Source organism: Chroicocephalus ridibundus, chromosome 4 (genome assembly GCF_963924245.1).
Source record: "Chroicocephalus ridibundus chromosome 4, bChrRid1.1, whole genome shotgun sequence".
In the NCBI taxonomy this organism is placed as follows: Eukaryota; Metazoa; Chordata; class Aves; order Charadriiformes; family Laridae; genus Chroicocephalus; species Chroicocephalus ridibundus.
Genome location: NC_086287.1, coordinates 64,192,317 through 64,218,823, shown reverse-complemented (window position 1 = coordinate 64,218,823; position 26,507 = coordinate 64,192,317). Strand labels below are relative to the sequence as shown.

The 26,507-nt window shown below is 43.0% G+C and overlaps 1 protein-coding gene across 5 annotated transcripts in view; it reads left to right on the top strand.

Moving 5' to 3' along the window:
* Positions 1 to 26,507, top strand: part of SYNE2 (spectrin repeat containing nuclear envelope protein 2) — a 190,906-nt gene that overhangs the window by 141,579 nt on the left and 22,820 nt on the right. For 4 of the 5 annotated variants that reach the window (XM_063333544.1, XM_063333541.1, XM_063333543.1 and 1 more), the window contains 13 exons: positions 1,180 to 1,313; positions 1,609 to 1,813; positions 3,769 to 3,948; positions 5,192 to 5,320; positions 5,885 to 6,039; positions 6,386 to 6,533; positions 7,646 to 7,740; positions 9,128 to 9,362; positions 10,777 to 10,971; positions 11,732 to 11,857; positions 13,837 to 13,992; positions 17,744 to 17,902; positions 18,892 to 19,058. In XM_063333544.1, the coding sequence (XP_063189614.1) occupies positions 1,180 to 1,313; positions 1,609 to 1,813; positions 3,769 to 3,948; positions 5,192 to 5,320; positions 5,885 to 6,039; positions 6,386 to 6,533; positions 7,646 to 7,740; positions 9,128 to 9,362; positions 10,777 to 10,971; positions 11,732 to 11,857; positions 13,837 to 13,992; positions 17,744 to 17,902; positions 18,892 to 19,058 (2,084 nt within the window). Of the gene's footprint in view, positions 1 to 1,179; positions 1,314 to 1,608; positions 1,814 to 3,768; positions 3,949 to 5,191; positions 5,321 to 5,884; positions 6,040 to 6,385; positions 6,534 to 7,645; positions 7,741 to 9,127; positions 9,363 to 10,776; positions 10,972 to 11,731; positions 11,858 to 13,836; positions 13,993 to 17,743; positions 17,903 to 18,891; positions 19,059 to 26,507 lie in introns of those variants that run through there. The other variant, XR_010070850.1, reaches the window with a different exon arrangement.

The following is a 26,507-nucleotide window of genomic DNA, read 5'->3' as shown; positions in this document are numbered from 1 at the left end:
CCTGGGAGAAAATTGGCAAAGGGACCATGTCTCTAGATCTGTGATTTGAATGCTCCCCTTGGGGTACTATGTCCCAGCCCCTGTGACAGTGACCACTCACGCATTTTGCATTCAAGTGTCACTTGTATTAAAGAATCTTTCCACGTATAAACAGCACTGGAGTCGAGATCAAGGACCCAGGATTCCCCTTCCCAAAAATGTGTGGCTTGGGTTGGATGGGTGCAGCAGCCTTGGGTCAGAGCAGGGGGATACTCAAGCCTGGCGTTTCTGATTCCTCCAGTGCAAAGTCAACTGTCCAGTTGCCCTCCAGAGCGCTGGAGTTTCCTGCACAGCCTCTGAATAAGGCTGGGCATAAATGCTGGGCGTAAATGCTCTGGATCATCCTGCTGCTCTGCTTGGCTATTACAGAGTCTAAGTGGGCCATCTAGAGTAGGCACTCAGGCTGGCCCCAGGCCTGAACGTTTTACAGGTGTGGCTAAAATCTGCTTACCTGGCTTTAAACGAGTGCCGAAGGGCTGTGTAATCACTCCTTGTTTCAGTGTAAATGGTTTATTTTCAAGTCATAGCAGAAGTGGTGCAGGCCAGACTGAGGCTGTAAATCCCGGGTATCTGTCTCTCAGCAGTAAAGTGTGTGTTAAGTGCTTTCCATCCTCACCTGGGGACACATGATTAATGGACAGAACTGGGCACCTTCTTACCTTCTTCCTTCCTTCCTTCACCACGTTTATTTTCAATCTGGATCAGTTCACAGATACGATTCATGGCAGGATTCTGCAAATGCCTATATCAGGAAGGGGAACATGCAGCTGGGGACAGGAGTTGTCAAGGCAACTATACTGCCAGTAGAAATTTCCCTGAAACAGTGGCTTAAAATAAAAATGTTCTTGGTTTTTTTGGTTTTGAGTGAATTAATTTAATCTGTTCAAGGCTGTGGGTTTGTTTAATAAGTTGTTTCTTTAAGAGTAAATAAATTACCTCAGTTTAAAATAGGCCTCCTGAATGATTTTTTTTTTTTAGCTGAATGACCATTTTAGCTTCCTAATTTTTAGGATCAGGCTTTATGGTTTTTCACAAACACTTTAATCTGTGCTGCAAACGCGTGGCATTATTGCTACCCTTTTGCTACCAATCTATAGGGTCATTCATCTCCACCGCTAATTGCAATAATCCATTTTGCAGTCTCTTCAAGATGAATCGGAGAACGCTGAAGAAAGTTGGACCAAGCTCCAGGCTGCTGCCAGTAACCTGAAGAATAACTGCTCCCCTTCCTTTGCAGAGATTATTGAACAGAAGTGCACAGAGGCACACACTAGGTAAGCTTGGGAAAAAGACCCACAGTTATTAGTATTTAAAATAAAAATGTTGCTGAGGCAGGACTTGAATGTCTGCCACATTTTTAAATCGCACCCATCTAAGGATACCTGTGTGAGGAGTAGCTGATACTACCTTGTTTGTGATGGATCACAGAGCACAAAATGGTGCTGTGTCAGTGAGCTTTCCGTGACATGGGTATGAATGCAAAGAAACTCCCACAGGAATCCTACACCAAACCATATTATGGAGGAGAATCTACTAGGAAAATGCTCTTACCCTTTGATATGTTGGCAGGTGGAACTCAGTAAATGAAGACATCACAGATCAACTGCGGGCAGCGCAAGCAACCCTGCAGCTTTGGGAGCGCTTCAATACTTTGTGCACTGAAGCAGCAGCCAAGTTACAACAGCACAAAGAGCAGTGCACTCAGCTCTTGGATGCTCACGTGCCTGAGGATAACATGATAGAAACCCTGGAGCAGAGGATACAGGATATAAAGGTACATGACTGTGTTTCTGCTGCCTGGTACAAGCTAGGACTTAATTTTGAGAAACAAATCAAAAGAACACCTTCTTCCCCTGTCATCCCCCAAATCCAGTCAGTGGAAAACATAAAATCTGTGGGTTTTTTCCATTAACAGACATCTTTGTATTTCCTTTAAATACTTTGACCAGATCCTGAGACCAAATCAAATTAGAGTTAGCATAGGATGAGAAGAAAGCTGAAGGGAACAATCATATTCCATATCTGTCCCTTTCTGCTCTATACAAAGAATCAGGCCTGTGCTGGAAGGAATCATTAAACCAAAAATTATTTACTTAATGGGACACTGCTTGGGAGGAGAGATAATATCTACTAGAACAATAGCTGGGGAAAAAAGACCAGTTTTCCAGAGCACAGGACCATCTTGAGGTCTTCAACAGTCTTCAAATCAGTTTTATTTGGGTTTGGTACTCTTACTTGGACTGGTCTGGTAAGTTCACAGATTTCTGAGCTCATTAGATTATTCTAAATACTTCTGACTTTAGGCAAATGAGATCTCATGCTGAGACCACAGGGTACATTTGACTCTCTCCGGCAGCAAAGCTGTCATTAGGTTCTGACATTTTTGGTTTCTCCAGACTGCAATAAAGAAATAGAATAATCCTTATTTCAGGACAGAGCAATGATTCATCATGCTTTATGAACCTCTAGCCACATATTGGAAGAAGTCCAAAGTACTCTAGTTTCTATGGCCAATTAAGAAACTTTACATTATGGGAAAGAGGACTCTCATATTTCTCCCTGTGTCAGAAACAACTGACAGCAGCAAAACTTAGACTAAAACATTTTCACTTTTTTCTGATCTGTTAATGTCTGTGACATAAATTGTAAAACCTTATTTTGCACCTGCTAAGTAAGGCTTGACCGCTAGAGTGCCATTAGCACTATAGATCCTGTCCTGGTTCGTGTGGGTCAGACACGTGGAATCTATTGTGGTTTTTTTGAAAGTGGTGAGTTAGAAGAAGGGGCATCGGTCATATGGCATACGAGTTACATGTATTTGAAAATACATGAGCTTTACAAAGCTGTATTTTAATCTCTCTAATCTTTTCCTCTAGTATGTATTAGGAAAGATTATGGTTTTATGGAACTCTGTTGCCATGATAAATAAAAATTAAGTCCTATCTAGAGAGTAAGAAATCAAAATGGGTTATTTACTAAATGGCTGAAGTGGCAGTTTACAATATGATTCAAGAACTAAGAGCCATTTCGCTTTTTAGGAAAATGTGTCTGCTCTTTGCTATCAGAAGTCTTTGATCATTACTAACACAAAAGACAACATACAGTGGCAAATTCCAGGGGGGTTCATGGCTAAAAGTAAACGACAGTTCTAGAAATACATTTCTAGAGGATATCTGCCATTCCTTGTCCAGGTCAAAAAAAAATAATAATCAAGTATATTGAACGAGTATAAAATGACTCCCTTTGTTCTGGTACTGCCTTTAATTTTTAGCATGATTTCTGTAGTAAAGGGGAACAACAAAGAAAATCAAAACCACAGTCCTCAGTCACCGGTACTTTGGATCCCTTAGTATGTTTGTAACATAATAGCATTTCTCATCTGCAGCATGGTCCAGTTTCTCCATCTGCTAGTGTAAATCCATTCTGTAGAGAGGAATATTCTGATTTCTCTCCCTAATCTCTTTGTAGCAGTAGTATCCCACTGCCTGAAGTCACCGGTGTTCCACTGAACTTTGAACTGTGCCTTTTGCAACACTAGAGTCAATGGATGCAATTCCCATTATCCTCCAAGTAAAAGAATGAAGCTTTCACTGTAGCTGATTTTGGCTCCCGCAGGAGATCAACAAAAAGAGCTTAGTTACAACAACAAAAGATACTAAATGAAAGTGGCACATGAATGATGATCTGATTAATTTGCTGACTTTTTTTTCTTTCCCTTTCTCTCATCAGAATTTACAGCTTGGCCTTTATAGCATAGTAGGATGCCATGCCCGGATTTCTTTGCTGGCTGATCGGATAAAACAGCACGCTGGGACAGCTGCACAAGACATTCTGTTGGAGAAGCTGCAACCACTCGATAGAGCATTCTATTTGGACAAGATGTTGCAGGGGAAGTTAGATGAATTTGAGGTATTTTTTTGAATGTTAACTTAGCTGTCAGTGTGAGGTAACTTCTCCATTAGAGCCCTGTGTGAGCTACCTTCTTCACTAGAGCCCTGTAGTTCTTGAATCGAAATGGAATTTCCATAAAATAAAGCTTGACAGTATGATCGACTATGTAAAAAAATAATAAATGAAGCCAGAGGGACAGATGAAGGAAGGGTTTCACCCTTCTCACCTGCCTTGTGTTGCTCTAACGAGCCTTTGTAAGGGGACCTATTACAGTGAAGCAGTATGGGGCCCTCAGGTGATTACAGGTTAGGAAACGTATTTTTATTCTGTGAACTTCAAAGTTGTAAACCTTCTCAGCTCTGTCTTGGAAAGAACCCAGGGGCTTCAGTTTGCTTTGATAAGAGCGCACACAATATATCTAAAACCAAGCAAAAAACTGTGATCATTTGATGTATTTCTGAAGACCAAGTTCTCATCCCTGTCCAGGCAGAGTAGGGAGGGACCTGGATCCAGGTTTCCCCGTATGATGCTCCGCTCACAGGAGCGCTGTGGGATTAGCTCCCCCTCTGCACAGGTATTCCTGAGAAAACTTCCAAGCAAATTTCCATTTCTGGGTAGTCATTTTCCCTGGTGTAACCCTGTAGCATGACCACAGAACTGTCTGTCTCCCCACACCAATTTTTGCCGTTCATTCCTTATAAAAATCTTGCTGTTTCAGTGTTCTTAAAGATGTGTAACTTAATTCTTGCAAGAAAGAAAAAGCTTCCACAGTGCTCTTCTCCCTGACCCAAAGCAACCAACCTAGTGAATAAAAAAGTTGAATTCCAGCCCTAGTTATTTCTCTCCACAGAGCTCACATAAGCTGCATAGCCTTGGCTCGAGGCACATGAGAGCACGCCCTGTGTGTAGTTCATTTTCCCAAGTTTCTTCCCTCTGATAAACTAAGTTTTGGCTTTCCAATTTCACAATAAATCAAACAGCCCAAAGCTACAAAAAGCTATTGCAGATGCCCCCATTCCTTCCAGATAGATATTAAATCTCTCAGGATTTAGAGACTCGGTTTCTTGCTTTCTGCTTTGGCTTAAGTTTTCCCCTTACCCAGTGCAAAAACTGAAAAGGTTCAGTTAATGAGTTATAAATATATTATAATTTGAATTTGACAACTGTTTGTTTTCCTGACGATACTGCTTATTGCTTCTTTTTGTAGACTGAGTATGTGTATTAAATCATAATTAACGCAAATATGCAATATTCACCCTAGTTCAATCTTTTACAACTGGAGGATTTCCAGAACTGCCTTGAAACACTGGAGGGTCATGTCAAGAATTGCACAGATGCCTTCGATAGTCTCTGTCTAGAGGGAGAAACAGACAGCTCAGAATTGCTCGTGGTATGTTTGGATTCCCAACTGCAAAAAGATACATGTTTAGGATTTAAGTGTCCGTAGGATACCAGCTCTTGCCTACTTCAAGAAACTCTTTGCGTCCTAAGTATCATAGTTAAAGCACTTCCATCACAGTAACTATCATCTCACCCAAAGCACAAAACGCAATGATTTAAGTTCATAAAAACTCCAGGTAAACATTTGGCTGGCAATGCATGCATGGAGGGGAGGAAAATCACATAGATTTAGGATTGATGGGATATCTTTTTTCCCAGCTTTGCTCTGGAGCTATCTTCTTGCCCTCAATGTAGGGTACAAAGTAAATCTGCAAATACCAGCTCCTGAGTATTTGTTCAGTACAGTTGGAAAAAGGGGCCCTGTGTAAGGGAATTGTGACTTTTTTGTTTCCTATGTTCTCTGAAGTTAACACAGAAATGTTGGGCGTTTTTGAGTTAGCATTTTCAAAGCATAATGTTCAGATGCTTCCTACAGAAGAGGCTTCTATATTTCTTTGAAATGAAAGAAGGGCAGTATTTTTTGCAATTATTTTTTTTTTTCTTTTACTTCCAGAATCACACACTGGAACTTGCTGCACTTTCTCCAAGCATAGAGAGTTTGAATGAAGCAAGCATTAAGCTGCCACTCAGTGACTTCACCTTGAAGAAAATGCAGAGCCTGACTCGGCAATGGAGTCAGAAGACAGCAACTGCTCTTGAACAATGCAGGTCTGTAATACAAACAAAAAATCACTGCTAACTATTTCCTTTTCTGTGAGGAAAATCAAAACAAAATTAAAGCATGGGAAGTCTTGAAATCTGTTCTGAGCTTTCTCAGGGGATTTCCAAGTTGAATTCCTGCCCTTTCAATTTACTCCAGATTATTCAGTGGCTATTTGTATTCCAACTCACTTGAAGCAAAAATCATATGTTCATAGGTGAAGAGGTGGTAAAGTGCCAAGCAAAGCCCTACTATGTTAGTATTAGTAACCACCAATGTTAGACTGTATGCAAACATATCCAGAAAAAAAACCACCAGCACAATAGTTCCTGAAGATTTCTTTTTGTTTTCCAGTGTGCTTGAAGGAACTGAAAATGATGAAAAGAAATTCTTTCAGAAATGTGAAAACTGGATGAAATTCCTAGAAAAAATGAGAGAGGTCTTAAAAACAAATATTCCAGGACGTTTTGAAGAACTGCAGGAGCAACAGAGAGTGTATGAGGTAAAGCTAACTCTAAAAATGGAAGCAGCATCTTGAATAGTGAAGGTGGGGCGAAATCACTAGAAAATACTATGTCTTTTGAAAGTAGATCTGGCCAGAGTTTTACAGAGCATTTCACTCTTGAAATGTGGCCTTGTACTTATTCAGAGGAAAAATTTGAAATGTGAAAATCTTTTTCCAAAATGGATGGATCCCATTTTGCAGGGATCAGACCTTTAGGAGTGCATCCTCGAGTGTTGTGTTGCGGAAGTCTTAGATTTCTGCAACCCTGAGGTTACTTGCCTGTCTGCCTGTCCCAGAGCACTGAGGCCTGTGACAACTAGCAAGGCAGTTTCCTGGCGATCTGTCAGGAACCTTACCAGTTTCTGCAAGAACTGCATTTAAAACAAAATGTTTTATTTTGCATATTTCTGTTTTGACGACTTGTTAGATTTTGGTGGAAACCTCTTTCGCTGGCATTTTTCCAAACACTTGCTATTTGTTATAGAGATATGTATAACAGTATCCATTCAGAGGAGAAGGTACACTGCATGCCTGCAGTAGCACGGGGATGCAATTCTAAGCAAAGTGTCTGTCTATAGACTTTGTCCTAGTGGCGGGAGGATGGAAAACCAACCAAAATACAGAAAAAAAAAATCAAGTGGTAAATGCTAAACATTTGTTAGAGTGTTTGTGCTGCCGCGAGTTCCACAGGGTGTTAAGTTTCTGCATGTTAGTGATATTCATTAGGGTCCACAGAAAGTTATTTTCTGTCTTAGACCTCTCCAATTCATTCATTGCAATGAAATTATTGATAGAATATACTTTTGCTGTTTGTGATAAAGAGTAAATTCAGCTTTACATGTAGCTTTTTTACACCTTTTCTATGGGTTTCTGTCTAGGCTGCATTTCTCATGAGTCCAGCAAACTTCAGGCTTCGGGTTACCTGTAACATAGAGCTCCTGGTGGGTTCTGCTATCACACGTGCAAAAAGTGTGGAATCTTTTTGGATGCATTTGATACAAGCATTTGAAAATAGTAGAGCTTTCAGCATTTAAAATGAAATAAATGCTGTCACTCTAGAGGAGCAGAAGGTCTAGTAGTTAAAACTGTTGTTCTCATGGTATTTTCAGATGCTGCAAACTGAGATTTCCATAAATCAGCAGACGTTTAATTCTATCATAGCAAAAGTTCTGCTCTCCTTGGAATCCGGAGAAGCAGAGAAAAGGTAATCTATTTGTTTTTCTCCCTAAGATCTTGGTAATTCAGTGAGTACGCTGTCTTCCTTGGAGTTAGTATTGAATCTATGCTCTCGTGAGCTGTCATGAGGACATAAACCCAAATTCTTGCCTGAGTTAACTCTTTTAATAACCCCTTGGCACCTTTTGCAAAAGCGTGAGGAGGTGCAATGAGAAAGAAACAGAGTGCCCTGGCCAGACTGCATTTTGGATGGTAACTGGATGGTCTGCCTAAGAAAAATGATTGCTCCTTAACAGGAGGCTTTCTTGTCTACTGCTACCCTGCAGTTGGTTGAAACTGTAACTGTGGTTGAGAAGCTACTTTCTTACAGAGGGTAATGAGGATGCTGCATATGAAGGATCCTTTCTCTCTTCCTAGACCTCTCTACTTTTTAAAGTGCAGAGGTGTGAGACTATCCATGTTGCCCTTGGTACGCATGACAGAGCATTGAGTCATTGGACATGCAACCCAAAACATATGGTAGCTAAACCTGTTTTTTATCAGTATCATCTTATACTTTTCTCTTAACATAGAGTGAGAAGCAGCAAGTAGTATTTGTGAGCAGAGGTCCAACTGCCTCAGGCATTTCTGCTGTGAATGCATTACCCCTCTCTGCCAGAGCATGCTGCTTCCAGAGAGCTGGCCAGGACAGCATGTGTGCTCCCCTCAGCTGCTTCAGTATGAAGTCCATAGCTTGGCTTAAAGCTGCCGGGGAAGGTAGGGCTACACTAAGCAAAGCTGCTGGATTTTTGTGTTGAAGCTAGCCACACGAACACAGGTGTTTGTATAACAACTAATCTGTGGGCCACAGCCTCCTGCAGAGGAGCAGAATTGGTAGATGGGAGTTGTCTTAACCACTCCAGCTAGATCTGCTGGATCATCTAACCATATTGTAGGAGAGGCCAAAAAACTGCTTGAGTGGGTTCAAGAACAACACAGAGTCTCTTCACTTTGCAGTTATGTCCCACCCCCACTGCTGTAGGATACAATGGTGGTTGAACTCCTGCTTACAGCCTGGTAAAAGCGTAGGTCAGTTTTGCAGCATAATCAGAAATCTTGTCTCACTTGCATTGACTTCCTTCTTCAGAGAAGTGTTTAGTGCTTATTGTTCCTGCGATTGCTGTACTATATATGTCGCTATACCACAACAACAAGAATAACTTGCGTTATCCGTTCTTGTATCATGTAAAAGCTTTTTTGATTGTTTAAAAGATGTGATACAGACAGCAGGGCTATGCTCAGGGCTGCATAAAGCTTTTGTCATAGTTGGGTATCGTAATTGGAATACAATATTGCAAATGCAAATCCATCACAATTATTGTAAAATGCAACCTTGAGGTCAAAATATATTAACGCTCAACACTTGTCATCTTCAGAACAGAATTTATTTCCAAGTTCACATTGCTGAAAGAGCAGTGGCAGAATGTTATCCGGGTGGTTCAGCAGAAGAAGAAAGATATCGATGGACTTGTGAGCCAGTGGCAGCTCTTCAGGAGTTCCCTGCAGAGTCTCAGCAGATTTCTTGCTGATACAAATAGCTTCATCACAGTTGTGAAGAGCAAGGACTGCTGTAGCCCTTACCAGCTTAGAAATCTAATTCATGATGTCAAGGTACTGTATTTATCGCTCATAAATCTAAAATACGTGTTTTTTTCTCAGACTGAAATAACTTCTGTCCAGTAAGGTACAAAACTTGAAAATCATGTGCTTTTGGAGGGAAAAACAATTGCTGATACTTTTTCTTAAAGCTGAGCACAGATGAGAAAGCACTGATATTATGAAAGGCTCATTATACTAGGAAACTTCCTGCTCAACATTGTCATTTAGTAGCTCTAAAAATATTACTGATATGAACACAGAAATGCAGGGTGCCAGGGAGATTAGGCAGGAACCCTGGTCAGCAGGTACCTTCTAGGTCTGTATGCAGCTTATTGACATGGCAGCAGGTCTTGCAGTTTGCCTGAAGGAAGCAGGCACATATGCGGCAAGAGAAGCCATATGGGTCCTGTGTGTGCAGGGATGGGCAGGAGGGTGCCAGGAACAGAAGATAAAGCACTTGCAGGTCTGTCCTTGGAGCCACCACTCCAGGATGAACAGACTTAGGCAGCAGTTCTTCAGGGTAGCAAGCTGTGCGTTTAATGTGCAAGGGAAAAAAATATTTTCCTTTGTTAATTTTGGATATTTTGGTTTTCCATTTAATTACGCACCTCTTTGTTTTATAAGAAAGTAAAAATACACAGTGAACTTTATGTTTGCTTAAGGCAATCTAAAACCTTTCAAAAATACATTATTGAATGCTATTTGGAAGGTCCAAGATTTATTGTGTTCCCACACACCTAATGTTGATGGATTAACACATTACCAGTATTCCATTTGGCGCTTGCCCTATTTATTTCACCTTTATTTTTACCTGCTGTGTAAAGATGATTTCCAGATGACTTTCGGATTTTACAAGTTAGTGCTCATGCTTTTCCTTAGTGAGAAAAAACAGCAGGTCTTTTCCCTCCTACTACAAATTGCCCTTCCCTCCTGCTGCTGTTTTAGAGAAAGAAACAATGATCTTATCTGCTTCTGTTACAGACCAATTTGTGTTGTAGGCAAATTATTATTGATAGCTTACTTCACTTGGAGTATGTCATGATTAACAGAGCTGTTATCTCTGAAAAATTTGTCTGTTGTTGATGCTAGAGGTGCTAACAGAACTCTTTTTTCATTCAGAGTAGCTTGACAACTGAATTTCCATCTTTCTGTAACTGCTGCACTTTCACTCTGTAGATTCAGTCTGTGAAAACCTATTGTAGGCTTTTATAGATCAGAAGATCAGAAAGAATCTGATTTTCCTGAAAGTAAAAGAGCAAATAAGAGAAGATCTATTCATTACTCTTCCACAAATGTGAACAAACTAGTGCCTTGTAACTCCCTTTGTGAGTCTTCTCTTCTTCCCAAGTGAAACACCCGGAGTGTACTTCTAAAGCTTGCTAAGAACAGCTTAGAAACTTTAATTTTATTTTTTTTTCTTTTAAAGAGTAAGGCAGTGATTCTTCAGAGGTGGCAAGCCATGTACTCCTTAATCATCGATGTTGGCGAGAAGTTACGCACTGTCTGCGATCCCGAGACCAACGCTGTTCTCCAGGAGGAGCTCAGCCAGTTACAGCAGAGTTGGGGGCACACCCAGGCCCTGCTGGAGAAGGAGAAGATCCACCTCAGCAGCACCCTAGAGGTAGATGATGCCTTCCCCAGGGAGGAGCAGCGCCTGCTTCTCTGGCATTGGGTCTCAAGAGCTTCCCTGCCCCAGTGTCCCCAGGGCTGAGCTCTGTAGTGACGAGGCAAATGCTGAGCTGCTGCTTGCTGCAGAGGGACTGAGGGAAGTGCCTGTCATGTGCCATCAGGGCTTGTGGGAAGCTAAAATTGCGGTCCCTTGAATTCTCCAAAGGAAAACGGGGTTGGCATCCGTTTATTGCTACAATGGATGTTTTCCCGCTCTGATTGTTATCGTGGTCCCCGTGCCCTGGAGCTCTCTCCTGCTTTGGGCTGTGAAGCCTCAGCTAAAATTTAGCTTAGAGGGAGTTAGCGTGACTTGTTACTCCTCCTGTTGTTGCACCTCTAAACAGAAGGGTAGGTCCTATTTATTTCCTTAGAGCGAAAGATTTGCTTTCATGGCTAAAAAGCACATAAGTATGTCTTAAAATTGAATATAATCCCCAGTTCAAAAACTATGCTTAAAGCCTCCTAGGTTGGACAAAACAAAATGAGCAGAAATGCTCTGTAAGGCAAACCTTAAATAGCAGAGAGGGTTCAAGTTCTGTAAATCCATGTACCAAATTCTTGTGGGTGGTACTATGTATTAGAAAAGAAAATGCAAATAACGAGAGCACATGACTATTTACTTCAGTGGGTTGAAGAGGCTATTTTGTAGCGTATCCGTATGGTTCACTACGTTATGATAAAGTACCTTAACCTTTTATAACTTCCTTGAGCAGAGTTGGGACTGCTATGAAAAGCAAACCAAAGAATTAGCAAGCAGGCTGCGAGAGCTGAAGGAGAAAGTAAAAGATCCACTTCCAGTTGAACATGAAGAGCTCTACAAAGTCAAGGAACATATTAAGGTATTGAACAGCCATATTGTATTTAAATAGACGTAGCCTTTGCACAACACCTGATCCCTGTAAAATCAGTTTTCCCCCTTTCCTGCTCTTCAGGGACGCTGAATTTCTCTCCTTTATACCATCCTGATTGTTGCCAATCTGCAAAGTCCATCTGATCAAGAAGATTAAAAGAAGAGTAGTAGTGTTTGGCATTTTTTTTTCCTGCTTCTGCTCCCTTTCCACAATCTGAATTTATAAAATAAGTTGCTCAAATAAAATGGAAAAAACTCCCTGGTTTCAGCTCAATTGACTGCTATTCTAATGGCTGAATCTCTTCTTGTTTTCCAATCCGTTTTGGACTGGGATCTCCTCAGGCAAGAGACCTTATAAGTCTGCAAAGCACTGTGCAGACCTGCAGGATCTGAGCATAATTAAAGAGAAAGAAAATTAACAGTAAGGGAGTTGCAAAAGCCCCTGCAGCCTGTATTGCACCATGAAAATTAAATGGCAAGGAAAGCATTTCCAAGGGATAGGAGACATTTTGTCTGGACTGGTCAGTCTTTCATCATCCTTTTATGAAGTGAATTGTTGACCTATGTAGTGGGAGCAGATAAGCTTATTAATGAGCCAAGGCTTTGAACTCATTACCAGCTGTCTGAAATCTTCTTTGTGAGTGCAGGCTGCCTTTCCCATGGCAGCAGTCTTGCTGTAACCCTGCATTATTTGTGAGATGGCAGCACACAGCTCCTGCCTTTTTATTCCAGTAAGAGGAAATTCAGCCGCAGAGGCATCAGGGTCAGACAGTGCCAGTGCAGTTTCTGCTCTTGGGTGTCACAATGTAATAAAATAAAGGACTGAAATGGCACGGGGAGAAGGGACCTCCTTTCCTCTCGCTGTATTTCACTGTTCTGTGGAATAAAACTATTTTTCTCTCCGGCCTGGACCTCATATGAGGCTAGCAAGGTCCCGTGAAATTCCACTGTTAGCACCGTTAATGTGGGGATTCACCCCTTGTTAAGATACATAAAAGCATGTGTCCACATCTGTAGGGAATAATATATTGTGAGCTCAGGTAAATTTAATCTCAGTTTTGTTTGGGTTTTTTCCTCCAGGGATGAAGGAGATCACGTTTTTTTTTTTTTTTGTGATTTAGATAAGTGATCAAAAGACCTGTAAAAATGCTCGCGAGGCTTGGATGTTGCACACTTCTCCTGATACAAATACTCACAGTCTTTTCCCTTTAAAATGAAACAAATTGGATCTTCTGTAAGACCTTTTTTTGTTAGAGGAGCCAGTGACGCTTCTCGGCAACTGGCTTGCAAAATGAGACCTAGTACCTCGTGTGTAGAGTGTCATGTTTCCTCCATGCAGTGGTGTCTCTGCTTTTTAGGTGACCACTGATAACGAAAATACATAACCTTCTTATAAAGGGAAAGGGGAGTCAAGGGAACAAAACAGAAGAGAGCGAGCATGTTTCTGTGAATGAACAGTTTAAAAGCTCCACGTTTCTGACAAATCTGATGAAGTGCCTGTGAAACCATTCATTAGAGAAGGGAACCGGTTTTATTTTTTTAGCATTTAAATGAATAACCTGAGATTGTAACAAATACAGGTGGAAAGCAACTTGGCCAAACTAATAAAAAAGAGAAGAAAACCCAAAGAAGTGGGCGCGTTCCTTCCTGGATGTGAAGCCCCAGAGGCTGCCCTGGAGCATGGGGAGCTGCGGGAGGTCAGGCAGCGTTTCCGCACTTCTGGATGCAGGGGCGGCTGCTGCTGCAGCAGTTAATCGGCAGCAGCTCTGCCCTGGGCTCCCGTGGGCTCCCAGTCAGGCCCTGAGCCAAATACAGGGGACCCCGTCCAGTGCAGCCGGAGAACGCTGCACAAGCGGCTGCACATTCCCCTCCTCTCCTCCCCCACAGGCCAGGCAGGGGATTAACGAGCAGGTTTGGAAACCAGAGGAGCTTAGTGCCAAGGCTTGTTCTGGGTGTGTTTCCATGCAGGAGCTGGAGCAGTCGCTGGCAGACTGGGCCCGGGACATGAAGGATGTGCGGGACATGAAGGCGTGGCTGGCTTACGGCATCCTGGCCGAGGACATGATGGTGGTCGAGGAGCAAGCTGAACACTTGCACAGGCAGTGGGAAGAGCTCTGCTTGCGAGTAAGTCTTCTGCCTCCTCTGGCGTTTTACACCGGGATATTCATAGGGCCTGGCAGAAAAGGGGGAGCGGGTTAGCGGATGGGATTTCCCTTGGGGTTGGCTCACTTTTGCAGTCTTGGGTGGGAATGGGGCTTCTCTTGGTGCAGCTGACCAGGGCTGAAGGTTGTCCTTTGTTTCCTGGACACAGGCTGCTGAGATTTATTTATTATTTTTTTTAAAACCGTTTGTCACTAGTGAGTGCCTGAGTTGCACAGAGCTCAAATGCAGCTGTTTACTGAAATAGGTGGCTTTGTTCAGGGCTGCCAAAGGGAGGGAGGCAGGGAGAGAGGGATAAACACAGGAACTGCCCGAGGGCATGAAGCCGGGAAAGGAAGGGGGAGGTTTCGCAATCTGATGTTTAAAAAAAAAAAAAAAATGCCAGGAGAGTTGATAAAGAAAGCTTAAGTGTGTTTAAATACTGACTCTTTGGGTTTAAACATGTTAAGAACTGACTTGTCTTTTCTGTAGCAGTAAAATAGTGTGAAATGTTTGCATTCCTTGTGGCTTGTTGCTAAATTACACTTAATTTAGTGTTGCATGTAAAATTGCTGGGGAACATCTACCAGCAAAGTCGCATGAACTTGATTCATTAGCTTTTTATGCAGTTTGAGTGTTTGTTTACTTTGCCCTGTTAACAGGATTGGAAGAAGTAAAATACTTAGGGGTCTTAAGTTACTCTGGATGGCCTTGCATGCCAGCAAGCCAAACTCTTGCCTCTCTTTACTCATAAGTCAATAGCTTTTATTTTACAGTTTGTAAAGAAGTATCAAAGCGAGTTAGTATTTTGTATCTAACCTTTACTCAGGCAAAGGTAAAGCAGTCTTGGTGGGAATATTGCCAGAGTATCAAACAGCTATGCTTATTTCACAAACTTTGGTGTGATGAAATAGTTATTTGTGTTTATTTTTTGCATTGCAATGAGAAAGAAGAATTTAATATCTTTGCCTTAAACTGGGCAGTTAATCTACAACCAGTGTTTTCTCTGTTGTTTCTGAACTCTGAAAATAATTCCAGAGACACCCTCTCCCCTCCTGAGGAATATAGGCCATTATTTTTAAATCAAAACGCCTGAACCATTTTCCTAATGGAAATCTGTTGTTAAGCCTATAAATGAGAGAACTCGTTGTTTTTCTTTTTTTTTGTGGACTGCCAATGCCTGCTGTTTCATCTGTGGTGAACAGCCCTGAAAATTAAGCTATCTTTCATATGCACCCTACTACAGTTTATCCAAGTAGTGATTTAAGTTCAGATTGTATTTAAAACTTCTATTTTCATTTCCGGAGGGGAACAACATTTAGTTCAGTCTATCTGGGAGAGAAGAAAGGGGTGACAGTAATGTGACCGTGGTAGGCACACAAAAATCTGTAGTGGGAGGAATCTATTCAGTGCTGCAGCAGAGGGACATACTGAAATGTTTACACAACCCTAATGAGCCTCTGGGGAGCCCGCACTGATGCTGAGCGCTGGACACGAGAGTAGGAAAGCAGACTGTCGGTTCTGCTGTTAGCACGACTGCTTTGTTTTGGCTAACAAATTAGAGGAGTCAAGATGTATTGTGTGTAAAACAAAGCCAAAAAAAACAACCCTGCAGTATAAATGCAGAGAGGTGAAAGAAAGCCTTTGAGAGTGAGACGCGTCGGCAGCTGTCACGGCCATGGGAGCGGGGCAGCCAGATGCCTGTGCCAGCCTGGGCAGGGACACAAACACACTTAGTGAGCAGATGCACTCAAGGGATTAGCGTTTACATAGCAGCCCTTGCAAGGTACATGTAGGTCAAAGATTTAACTAACTCATACCAGTGAGTGTCCTGTTCTAGTGAATGGGTTGGATGCCTGGGCCTTGATATTCTTTTAGCCTCCATCAGGAATGCCCACATTGATCCCACATCGTGCTGTGGATGCAAAACTGGAGCTGGTATCCCGGGACAGCTGGTCTGAAGACCAAAGCTAGGCTTTGCTCAAAGCAAGGCCTGGCTTGAGGGGCTCGTGTTCCTAGAAGCTTGACTAGGATTTTTTTGGCTCATTCTTGTTTTACCCCCAGACTGTATTGTTTAGCCAGCTAAAAGGTGCTTCCTGCTCTTAAAATCCTGCCTTGCCCCATGCTTAGCAGGGAAAAATGGAGTCAGGATCATTTCAGGATTTTAACGATGGTTTTGCTGACATGCATAGTTTCTTCTTCCATGGACCAAGTTAACTCGTCTCCACACATGGGAGATGCTGCAGGTGGTAGAGGAAGCATGAAGGATTTACCCTTTATACCTCTGAGGCTGAGGGTATGAGGGATCATCCCAGAGCAGAGGCCCTCTTAGGGAGACTTTCTAAGATCCCTGGGATCTCCAGCAGACTTCTTCCCATTGAGAACCTTGGAGATTGTTTCCCTGTATACCAAGACAGTGCTTTTGGCCTCATCTCTTTGCTTAGATCAGCATCAAGGATTTAGAAATCACTTTCCTCTCCCCATCCCCTCCTTTAAAAAGAGTCAGAATTTAAAGGACAAAAGAAATATAGTGGGAGATCATTTGGTGCCTCCTATTTTGATCCTGGTGTTACGTGGTTCTGGTTTTGCTTCCAGACTATACACTTAAACTTCACTCTGACGTACAAAGTAGTGTTAGAAATTAGTCTAGAAGAATCAGTGATGGCATTTTGAGGAGTCACATGCTGTATAAGGCAGTATGTTAGATGTGAAGAGGGAATGTTTCCTGCCCTGGGGTGGTACTTAGAGCAGCCATTTGCAGCCAAGGCAAGCAAAAGTTATGCTCAGTTTTTACGCAAAGTTTACTGGTGAGTTTGTTTTGTTTTAGTAGAACTTGTACCATTTTTCACTTCCTTTGTCCCATACATCTTGGCACAAGAATCCATCAAAGTACATAAATTAATACAAATATATATTCAAGACCTCTAGGCTAGGAATAAGTACTATGAGCTAGTAGAAGAGTGACCCTGCTTCTTTCTGTGATGTTGGAGCGGTGATATTAGCTTTGCTGGTTCAGGCAGTATCAGACCTTAATTTCCCTGTCTGTAAACAATTTGTTTATCTGTCCTGTCAAATGTAATTCTGAGCAAAAAAAATCTATAGTTTTCAATAAAAAGGATAGACTCTTGATGCTGGTTTGTTTTTTTTTTTGGAAGTTCTCCAAGAACTGTTGAGCAAATGGAAAGAAAAGAGGGAGGGTTTTATAGAGATAAAATAATTGCAGTCAGTAGTTGCAAAGTTTCTCTTACAGTTGCAGAAAAATGAGAACTGACCTAGGTGTTATTTCCCTTGTGTTATATGTGAGACCATACTGAGCAGTATGTAGTAATTATATATTTTTATGTTCATTCTATGTTCTATATTTTATATTCACTCTATGTTCTATATTTTATATTCACTCTATATGTTCTGTGATTCTTTGGCATTTTCAGATTTTCACTGAGTAATATTTCAATTTTTATATAAGCTCATAATGTATAAAGCTGTCACTCAGTTTAATTCTTCTGAGGGAGAGAATCTGGTGTTTGCTAGTAAATGTTTGTGCCCCGCTATCCAAAATAAGATGTAATAACAATCTGCTTGCTGGCTTTGAAAAGCAAGTTAGAGATACTTGATCACTGCTCCTGGAAAATGGAATATGATCAAATGCAGACTAGAAATTAGAAGGCTCATAATTGCTGGTTTCCTTTGTGAGAAAGATGTTGCCAGTAGTTAATGTGTGTGTGCTTATCCATAGGTGTCTCAGCGTAAGCAGGAGATCGAGGACAGGCTCAATGCCTGGATTGTGTTCAATGAAAAGAATAAGGAGCTGTGCTCCTGGCTGGTACAAATGGAAAGCAAAGTGTTGCAGACTGCAGATGTTAGCATTGAAGACATGATAGACAAATTGCAGAAGGTAAGTAGTAATGCCACTTTTCTTCAATTGCGGTCTGATAGCTCGTTATAGAGACACCATTCCTATTTCTTCCTTGCCTCTTGGAAGCGATACGTGATATAAAACCAGCACGTGCAGGCTTTTGTGAGAAGATGATCTTTTCTAGCCTCAATTCTTGTCATCTTGATGTTCAGACTCGGAGAGTAATGCAAAACAGAAATGCCACCTGACTGCATTTAGGCATGGAGTGTGATGTATGTGAGTTGTAGAGTTGGGGTTGGTGGGCATACGGGCACATACAGCTCTGCTCAGGGCTTTCCCTGCTGGGGATCAGTGACGCCCTGGGAGCGTCTTGCTGCGCTCACCGCCTCCACCTGGTCAGCGGTTACAATACTGGTAGTTAGAGGGCAAAGAAAAGATGGAAGGACAGGGTGGGCCTTATGCCAAGCAAACAAGAAGTTACCACAACCAACAATAAAGCCTAATTCTGACCTTTCTCTTTGATAGTCGGTGCAGTTAGTGCTTTCTTATACTTTCATATTAGCTTGATTTTAAACCGGACCATTTTTTTGTTGCGGTGTTCCTCCCCATGGCTTAAAGGTCTCAATATCTAATCCCAGGTCTACTCTGGATAAGAATACTAGCAACATAAAGCCGTCCTAGACTTGAATTTGTGTTCTTTTGAGGTATCTTGATTGAAAAAATTAATGTTAAATCAGGAAAACAGAAAACAAATTTAGAACATTGCTATTTTTAGGGTACTTACTCCTGGCACTTGTAATTCTTTAAGCTGCTTATTTTTTCATCGTGGCTTCATTGTGAGAATGCTTTTCCATTCAGGTTTTTTCTTTGTTTTGTTTTAAGTGAAAGAGTTCTGTATTGTAACATAGAAACCTCAGCCATGACAAGTCAAACCGGCCTTCATATCACACACATGGGAAAAGGAACAGATAGTTTTGTTTTGTTTTGTTTTGCCCAGAAATGAAGCAATGTTTGTGTGTATTTTTCAGGATTACATGGAAGAAATAAACCTGTTCAGTGAAAATAAGCTTCACTTGAAACAAATGGGCGATCAGCTAATCAAGGCTAGCAACAGGAGCAGAGTTGCAGAAATAGATGATAAACTCAACAAAATCAATGATCGCTGGCAGCATCTCTTTGATGTCATTGGGGCACGGTAAGAAAACTATTTTCAATATTTTATATGAGATAAAGGTCAGAGGCTAGTGTCCTCAACTGTCAGAAACAGACTGACACAACTTTTCAGTTCTGTTGAAATTTATTATTGACAATCAAATTAAACTGAAGTTAATGCTTTTTCATTATGCCTTCTGGCGTGTTATGACACCAAATATCTTAATTTATCTAAAGGTAGAGGGCAGGGTGTAAGAATTCATATAAAATATAATTTTAATCATGGGAGCTATGTAAAAGGAAGAGTCTAAGTTATTTCTGTGTGGCTTGTGTTGAATTGCAACTTAATTTTAAGGCTGTATGGTGGGTGTTTATTTGGCTCATTAGGAGAGCCTCCTGTGTAAGACATGCCTCTCTCTCACCCTGTATCTGAATGCACAGAATTTGTGACTAGATTCCTGACCTGTCTCTGTAGGCAGACAGTGTTCTTTTTTACATTCAAAAGCGTATGTAATTAGTGCTATTTCTTTACTCACTCTCTTTCCTAAAAACGACTGGAAGACCATACAAGTTTATTTTTTAAATTCAGAATCATTTGCATAATGGTGAAATGGAAAGCAATATCAGTTGAAATTAAAACAAAAACCTGCATAGTCTAGGCAATTACTTCTTAAAGGATTAAACATCTTATACTTGACTGAGTTAAGAACATCATGATCATTTTAGTATTAGCCTTACTGAGACGATCCCATTTCACTATTATCTCTGAATTTCTACCACAGCTTGGGAGGAAGATGCCGAGCTGGTCTCACTGCATGCCTTAGTTTATTAGTAATCCAGAAATAATAAGCCTAACACCAAATTAGTATTGGTCTGAACTTCTCTGCCAAGGTTTTGTTTCACCTCCTCTCTGGGGCTGCAGAAGCTCTCTTGCTCAGTTAACATTTGGGGCAGATGAAGTGGGTGGTTGTGCTGTGACGACAAAGTGCTAAGTGTGCTGGATCTTAATCAGGAATGAGATCTGAATTAATGGTGACACATGAGCCATGAATGATTAAGCAGAAGCTGCCGCCTTAAGATCTAACACTTTGCAGATAGTTTCACAGTGGTTCCTCTCAAGATGTCTGTGTATTTGATCTGGTGTAGGAAAGAAGCTTCACTTTCACAACAGCGCTTTACGGTAACATACAACTTTTAAAACACTTACATGATCATTTCTGTTGTGATGTATGTTAGTTTCGAATTGTAGCAATTTTTAAATGCAGATTGCAATGCACTATTTTAGAACTGAGGTAACCATGGCACATTTCTAGTAATTTTTAGGAAGATACGCTAAAGAACTGATGGGATATTTAAAGAGATCTGGCAGTCCTATTGAAGTAGTCTGTGACAACAGAGCACTTGTTTATCTTCCTGGTATGTCTTAAATCTTCGTCTTCAGAGAAGCGTATGGTGGTGCTTTGAGGTATGTTAATGTGGATTTGCATCAGCGTAGCTCCCAGTGTTGCATATCTAAGTGGATATTGTAGCTACTGGGGAGTTGGCTGGGGAGTTGGTGTGATGCCTTATGACTATTGCTGTGTTCTTACCCCAAAAGATCTGGAATATACCAGCTTCTACTCGTGATTTCCATTGTCTCTGTGTTCGGGACCAGGGTAATGAACTGTGAGGACCTGACAAAGCGTGGTTTTAAGCAGTTCCCTCAGTGGTCCAAGGTTATCAGGCAGACCAGTAGGCTCTGCTGGTCCTCTTGGACTTAATGCTAACAGAGGTTCAGCGTATTGCAGCATTTTGCAGCATGAGTGTAGCGCATCCACCTTGCTTGGGCTTGGCTCACAGCTTGGCTGTTCTCAGCTGCTCAGTGATTAATAACCACTAGGCTAGACACTGACAATAGAATCCGAGTATGCTCCTAAGAGTTTATTTTGCCCTGTTTACAACCTTGCGACTTGCAGCCTTGTTTCGAGATCACTGGTGGTGGCTTGCTGCTGAGATCTGAACATTGGTGGAATTAAATTAGACTTCAGTTGACTGAAATTTCAACCTCACTCGCAGGTGTGCTTTAGGGCACTAAAGGGGAGGCTTCTCCTGTGCTTTTGTGTAGCCTCTCTTAAGCTCAGGCGATGGGGAGGAGGCAGCAGTTCTACTGATGACAAATATGACACAAGTTTGGCCTCTTCATGGGGGAGTGGAGCAGAGCAAAGAGCCTTGGGCTGGAGGTGAGATGACCTGTGAGCATGGGTTGTGATGCCCCATGCTGGTACACTGACTCCTGCCTTTTCAGTTTACTTTTGCAAAAACTTAAAAAACCCACCTGTATTTAAGCTGTGTTGAAAGAGCACGTGAAAATAGAGTGGTGGCAAAATTCATGTTGACGTTGTTGCCTGAAGCCGTCACAATCCAGACATCTTCACAGGATCTCAAACATCCGCCGTCACCACTTTCATTCAGTGGACAGGATGGGTTGGCTCCAGGGAGGTTGGAGCCTGTAGGGCATGGTACAGGAGCTGTACACCCACTGCTGCCCTGTGGAGGAGAACAGGCTGCAGTGCTGCACAACCGATGCCGTGGCAGCATACCCAGACAAAGACTTTGTTGTTGGGCACAGCTTCATTTCTTGGGGAATGTAAAAGGGATGGAAGAACTGCTGGAGGGCCTTAGAGGGTTTGGCGTGGAGGGAAATGATGAATTTTGACTGTGGTGGGGAGGCAATTTTGTCTTGATCCTGAAAAAACTACATGTAGGAACTTATTTTCACAGCACCTCCATGAAATGAGGAGGTGGTTTTGCTCCTGGCTTTTCAGATCAGTAGCTGCAGCAAGTGAATTGAAGTGGAAATTTTCTGAGTTTTTGGGTGCCGAATCTGTGACTGCTTGAAGCTTTTCTTTTTGACAAGTATTACAACTTCAGCACTTTGTTAAACACATTACCAGCTGCTGCCTTTATTTGCGCTGGCGGGTGCACCACAGCCCACTTGCACGGCTTCCCTGGCACCCAGTGGCTGTCTGTTACAGGGGCAAGGACCAAATCTCACGCTGTCTTCATGGCAGGCCAAGAATTGAGCAGTAAATAAACTACAGAGCCGTGCACTAAGTACATGTAAGGAAATGTACGTTGAATAGCTGTGTGTTTGAAGCCAATCCTCCATCCTGGGTGCTGAATCTTCCTAGTAGACAAGCACTTTATGATCCTGTGGTTAAAGAGTATAAAATAAACCGTATCCACAAGAAAGTCTAACTGCGATTTATAGGCAGTTTCATTTCTGTGGTTTCTAGTGTCTCTGTGGTTGACCCTGCAACCTAAGTAACGTTTTATTTCTGTAGTCCGGTATATGTCTGTCTGATACCAACATGAAACCAAACCAGTCTCGAGCCAAAGTATCAATACAGAGCATTTGTCCTGTTAGTTTATTTCACCTTTTTAAACCAATAAACGTCCTGGGACAGATGGGCAAATTAGGTGAGCTCTCCATTTAGTCGTTGAAGTGATTCTCTTAGTTCATGGTGACAAGCTCAGATTTGCCATATGGCTGCACTTGCAGGACTTAACACTTTCATTATATGCCTGTGCTCGACTTGTGTGGCGACAAAAGCTTTGCCGTATGCGTTGCAACTGGAGAGTGGCTTGGTGCAAACTTGGAAAAGTCTCAAAATGTTAATTCTCATTGGATAAAGTAACCATCAAGATATTAACATGCCTGGAAAGGAGAACAAATGAATTTCTGTTCGGCTCGGAAGATACTCTTACCAGGGGAGGTTTTCACGCTGAAGTCTCTGTTGATAGAGGGGGAATGCAAACATACTGACAGGCAGAAAGGGAGCATTGTGCTGACTGTAAAAATGGACACAGAGAATCTCTTGCTTTTGTTCTCTTGTCACCAGCCTCATAGCAGCGCTCTGCCAGAAGAAACCACTGCGTGCTTGCACATACACCCAAGTGAAGGCTTGAAACAGTAGGAGAGAGAGCGCAGAGGCTGCACGCGGGTCATAGGCAGCCAAAACCCCATGGAGTGGGATTTGCATCCCCAGCATGTCTGGAGCAGCATTCCCTGGCCATGCATTAACTAGCAAGAATTGCCGATGAACTGTGTTGTGCACAGCCATGTCCCTCGGTGTCCTTCTCTGGCTCATCCACCACTGATACTAACTCTACGCTTTGCTTCCCAGCCCAGCAGGGAAGCGTTTTCTTTCTGCGTTTCTGTGTTTGCACTGTGCCAGCTGGCAGACTGGAGGAGCACCCATGTGTCGCGGGAGGGTGCCTGCGCTGCCTGGGCTTGTGCAAAATGTTCGGATGGTGCTTGAGCCTTCATTAAAGCCACCAGCTTCATAGGGGGCTGCCTCCTGCAGTTTTGGGTCTGCAGGCTGGTCCCTGCAGTAACAGTTGTTGCATTTCTGTACCTCCCGGCATCCTGCAACCAATGCCATGAAGCTGTGGAAGGGGGATGCCGTTTCTCAGCTGCTCTGGCTGTAGGCACAGTGTGATGTATTTTCTTACTTGGTGGGTCAGGTCCATGTTTTCAGCCTTGTGGAGAAAGGCGTATTTTTGTGTATGTAGGAATGGGCTCAAATGACTGTGGTCTTTAATGACAGCATGAAAATACAGGTAAGCTAGCAAGGCCAAATGTGCCTTCTAATTCTTTTAGACGTGAATCCTTGGCAACTAGGTCTTTTCCCTGTGTTTGCAACCTTACAGCTCTCATTGCAGAGTCCAGGAGTCTTAAACTGCCACAACGAAAGCCAGCCCTATCCTTCCCACATCTAATTTGGGAGATTCAAGGTGTTTTCAGCTGGTTTCCTGCATGCCCCGGCTGAAATTCCCGAACAGCCCGAAACTGCTGAGGTTGCAGTAAAACAGGAGGGAGTTGAAGGTCTCCAGTGACACCACCTTGTGCTGTGCAGGGGCTCCTTTCTTTTGGGGAGCTCCAGTGAGCTGTGGCTCTGTGCTTCCCCTTGCTCCTTGCACCCTCGCTATGGCTGGGCTGCCCTGATAGCTGCTCCAGTGGCAGCAGGCCCCAGCTTGGTAGTTATGGGGAGTGAGTGAGTTCATACCGCCTCTCAGCTGATCTCTATTTATTTTCCACCGCATTGCTTACCTTTTGACAGGGCAGACCGTCAGGCACCACGCGTTGGTGTGCTGTCCTACCCTGTCGCAGCTGCGGACAGGCAGCCCACAGTCCGTGTGGGTGCACTCCAAGTCCAAAGGTCTTTTTAAATTGCGGCAGATTGGTATTGCCTGGCAAGGGAAGCAAAGTATGCTGCAGTGAGGCCCCCGGGTGAATGATGTGGCTATGTTCAGCAGAATTATACTGGTTTGTGGCAGTACCAGTGTAAAATCTCATTCTTGTAATTATTTTGGTGCAAAAAAAAAAAAAAAAAATCGATACATTTGAAATCTCACTCGCAAAGTGCCTGCTTTCTTTCCGTGTTCTCCAGGTTCCCTGTCCTTTATGGATTACGTTTCTCTTCAGTGCAAAAGCTGTGACGGAATTGATTATCGTATCAGGCAGGATGGTTGGGTTTATTTTGGTTATGCAATGTGTGCTGAGGTGTGCCGGGAGCAGGGGGGAGCTGGTCGCGCAAGGGGAGTCCTTGCCTTCTGCATGCTCTTGCCGTTCCTGGTGCCTGCCTGTCAAGCTGGGAAGGTTATTTCCCTGCCTTCTCAGACCTAACATTTCAAATGGATTTTTGAACCTCCCTGGACCATACTCAGGTTAAACTGTCGAGGTGACTGGCCATGATTTACCTGAGCAGACGTTCGAAGCCCTCTCACAGTGTGTGGTGTCTTCCCAGCCACTTTTTATCCTGACGTGTGTCGAATGTGAGCAATTGGCAAGCCAATACAGGTCTGCGCAAGATTACCTGAATACTGAAAAACCTTTGATTTCAAAATCATTCCTTGCATTTTTGGTGGGATTATCATAACTTCTTTATTTTTTTTCCTGATATTGTCTGGGTGGGGAGTGACTTTTAAATCAAGGTTCTTTGACTTCCGCCCTTTTTTTCCCACCCCGTGATCTTTGGCAGTCATAACACACAAAAATCATGACAGCGTGTTTTTCCATAAACAAATGATAGCATAAATGAAGATTAGGGGTTATTTTGTCCTCCTGCTTAACAGGCTACTTGCATTGGCAGCTTTCCCCCTGCACTGGAAGGTTAAAGGGAGGACAGGTTAGTGTGTGGGAGACTTAATTCGTACTTAAATAGCTGGTATCTATAACGGTAAAGGCGAGAAGGAAGAACGCAGGGGAAGTAAGGATACATCTGTGTGCGTGGTGCCTGTGCGTGGATGTACATTTTCTCGGGGTTTTTTTGTGTTTGCTTCAAATTGACTCCTGCAAATCATCTGGGTCTGAGGTTCCAGTCCCTCTTTCGCACAAGAAATGAGCACCGCATCTACCTTTTTCGGTGCTGAAGCCTCCAGCCTGCAACCTTTTTGTCACCAGCCGCGGGCGGCCACTCAGCGTGCGCTTCTTCCCGTGCTAATTCTCTTGTGTCAGAATAAAGCTCTGGTGGTTTTGTTCTGAGGAGGGATGCGGCCATTTGCCAGGTAAAATACCAACCCAAAACGTAGGGGTTAAAACGGGGGAGAGCTACAGTGGCTCCCCAGCTCGGGGGGTCGGGGAGGAGGACGGGCGAGCCTCCCCCCCCTGCTCGGGATGCTAAAGCAGTGAATAAATAGGGCATCTGTGGAGGAGGGGTTTCCTCTTCCATGCCTGCCGTGGTCGCACAGACGGTCCCCCTTGCAGCTTGGGATTTGCAAGCTGAGGAATGGTTTTTTCTTTCAAACCGTAAGTGCCATGTTGGTAAGCGGCCGGGGGTTTGGTCGGGGTGGGTTTTGTTGGAGCAGGCATCGCTGGCGCAGCAGGACCTTGGGCGGTGGGGGGGAGGGCACCGCAGCGCCGATGCGCCAGTGGCTCCCTGCAATTCGCCTTGGACGAGTGGATGAGTGGGAGATGCGGCGCGTTAGCAGTAGGAATAGTGCTCAGGGGCCTCTCCCTTAAAATCAGCTGTGTTTCGGGGGTTTTGCACCCAAGACGGTGGAGATCTGTGACGACAACCCTTTGGACTCTCAGGCAGGGTAATGCGAGAAAATCCTCCTCCGGCAAACCCGCTGTTTGCTCTGCTCACTGTGCTAACACAACCCACGAACACGGGGGCTTCCTGTCATTGTACCAGGGCCGGGCGCTGTACAGAGAAACATCCTTGCATTTTATACAAAGGCCTAAAATTTGCCTTTGACATCACCTCTCTAAATGGGGTCTTTTGTCGCTCACATGCTTAAGCTCCTGCTGCAACTTACTGAACAAAGGTTTCCTGGTCTGTGCATCTCATTTGCCTTACTGGGTTGTAAACAATCCTATCTGCAGGCAGGGCAATTCCAGCTCCTCTTCAGTTAACAAGAAATGTATGTAGTATCTTTTGCTGATGACATTTGTGCTTGTGAAGGAGAAGTTTGGAATATATGTCAGAATGTTTTTCTTTCTTCAGAC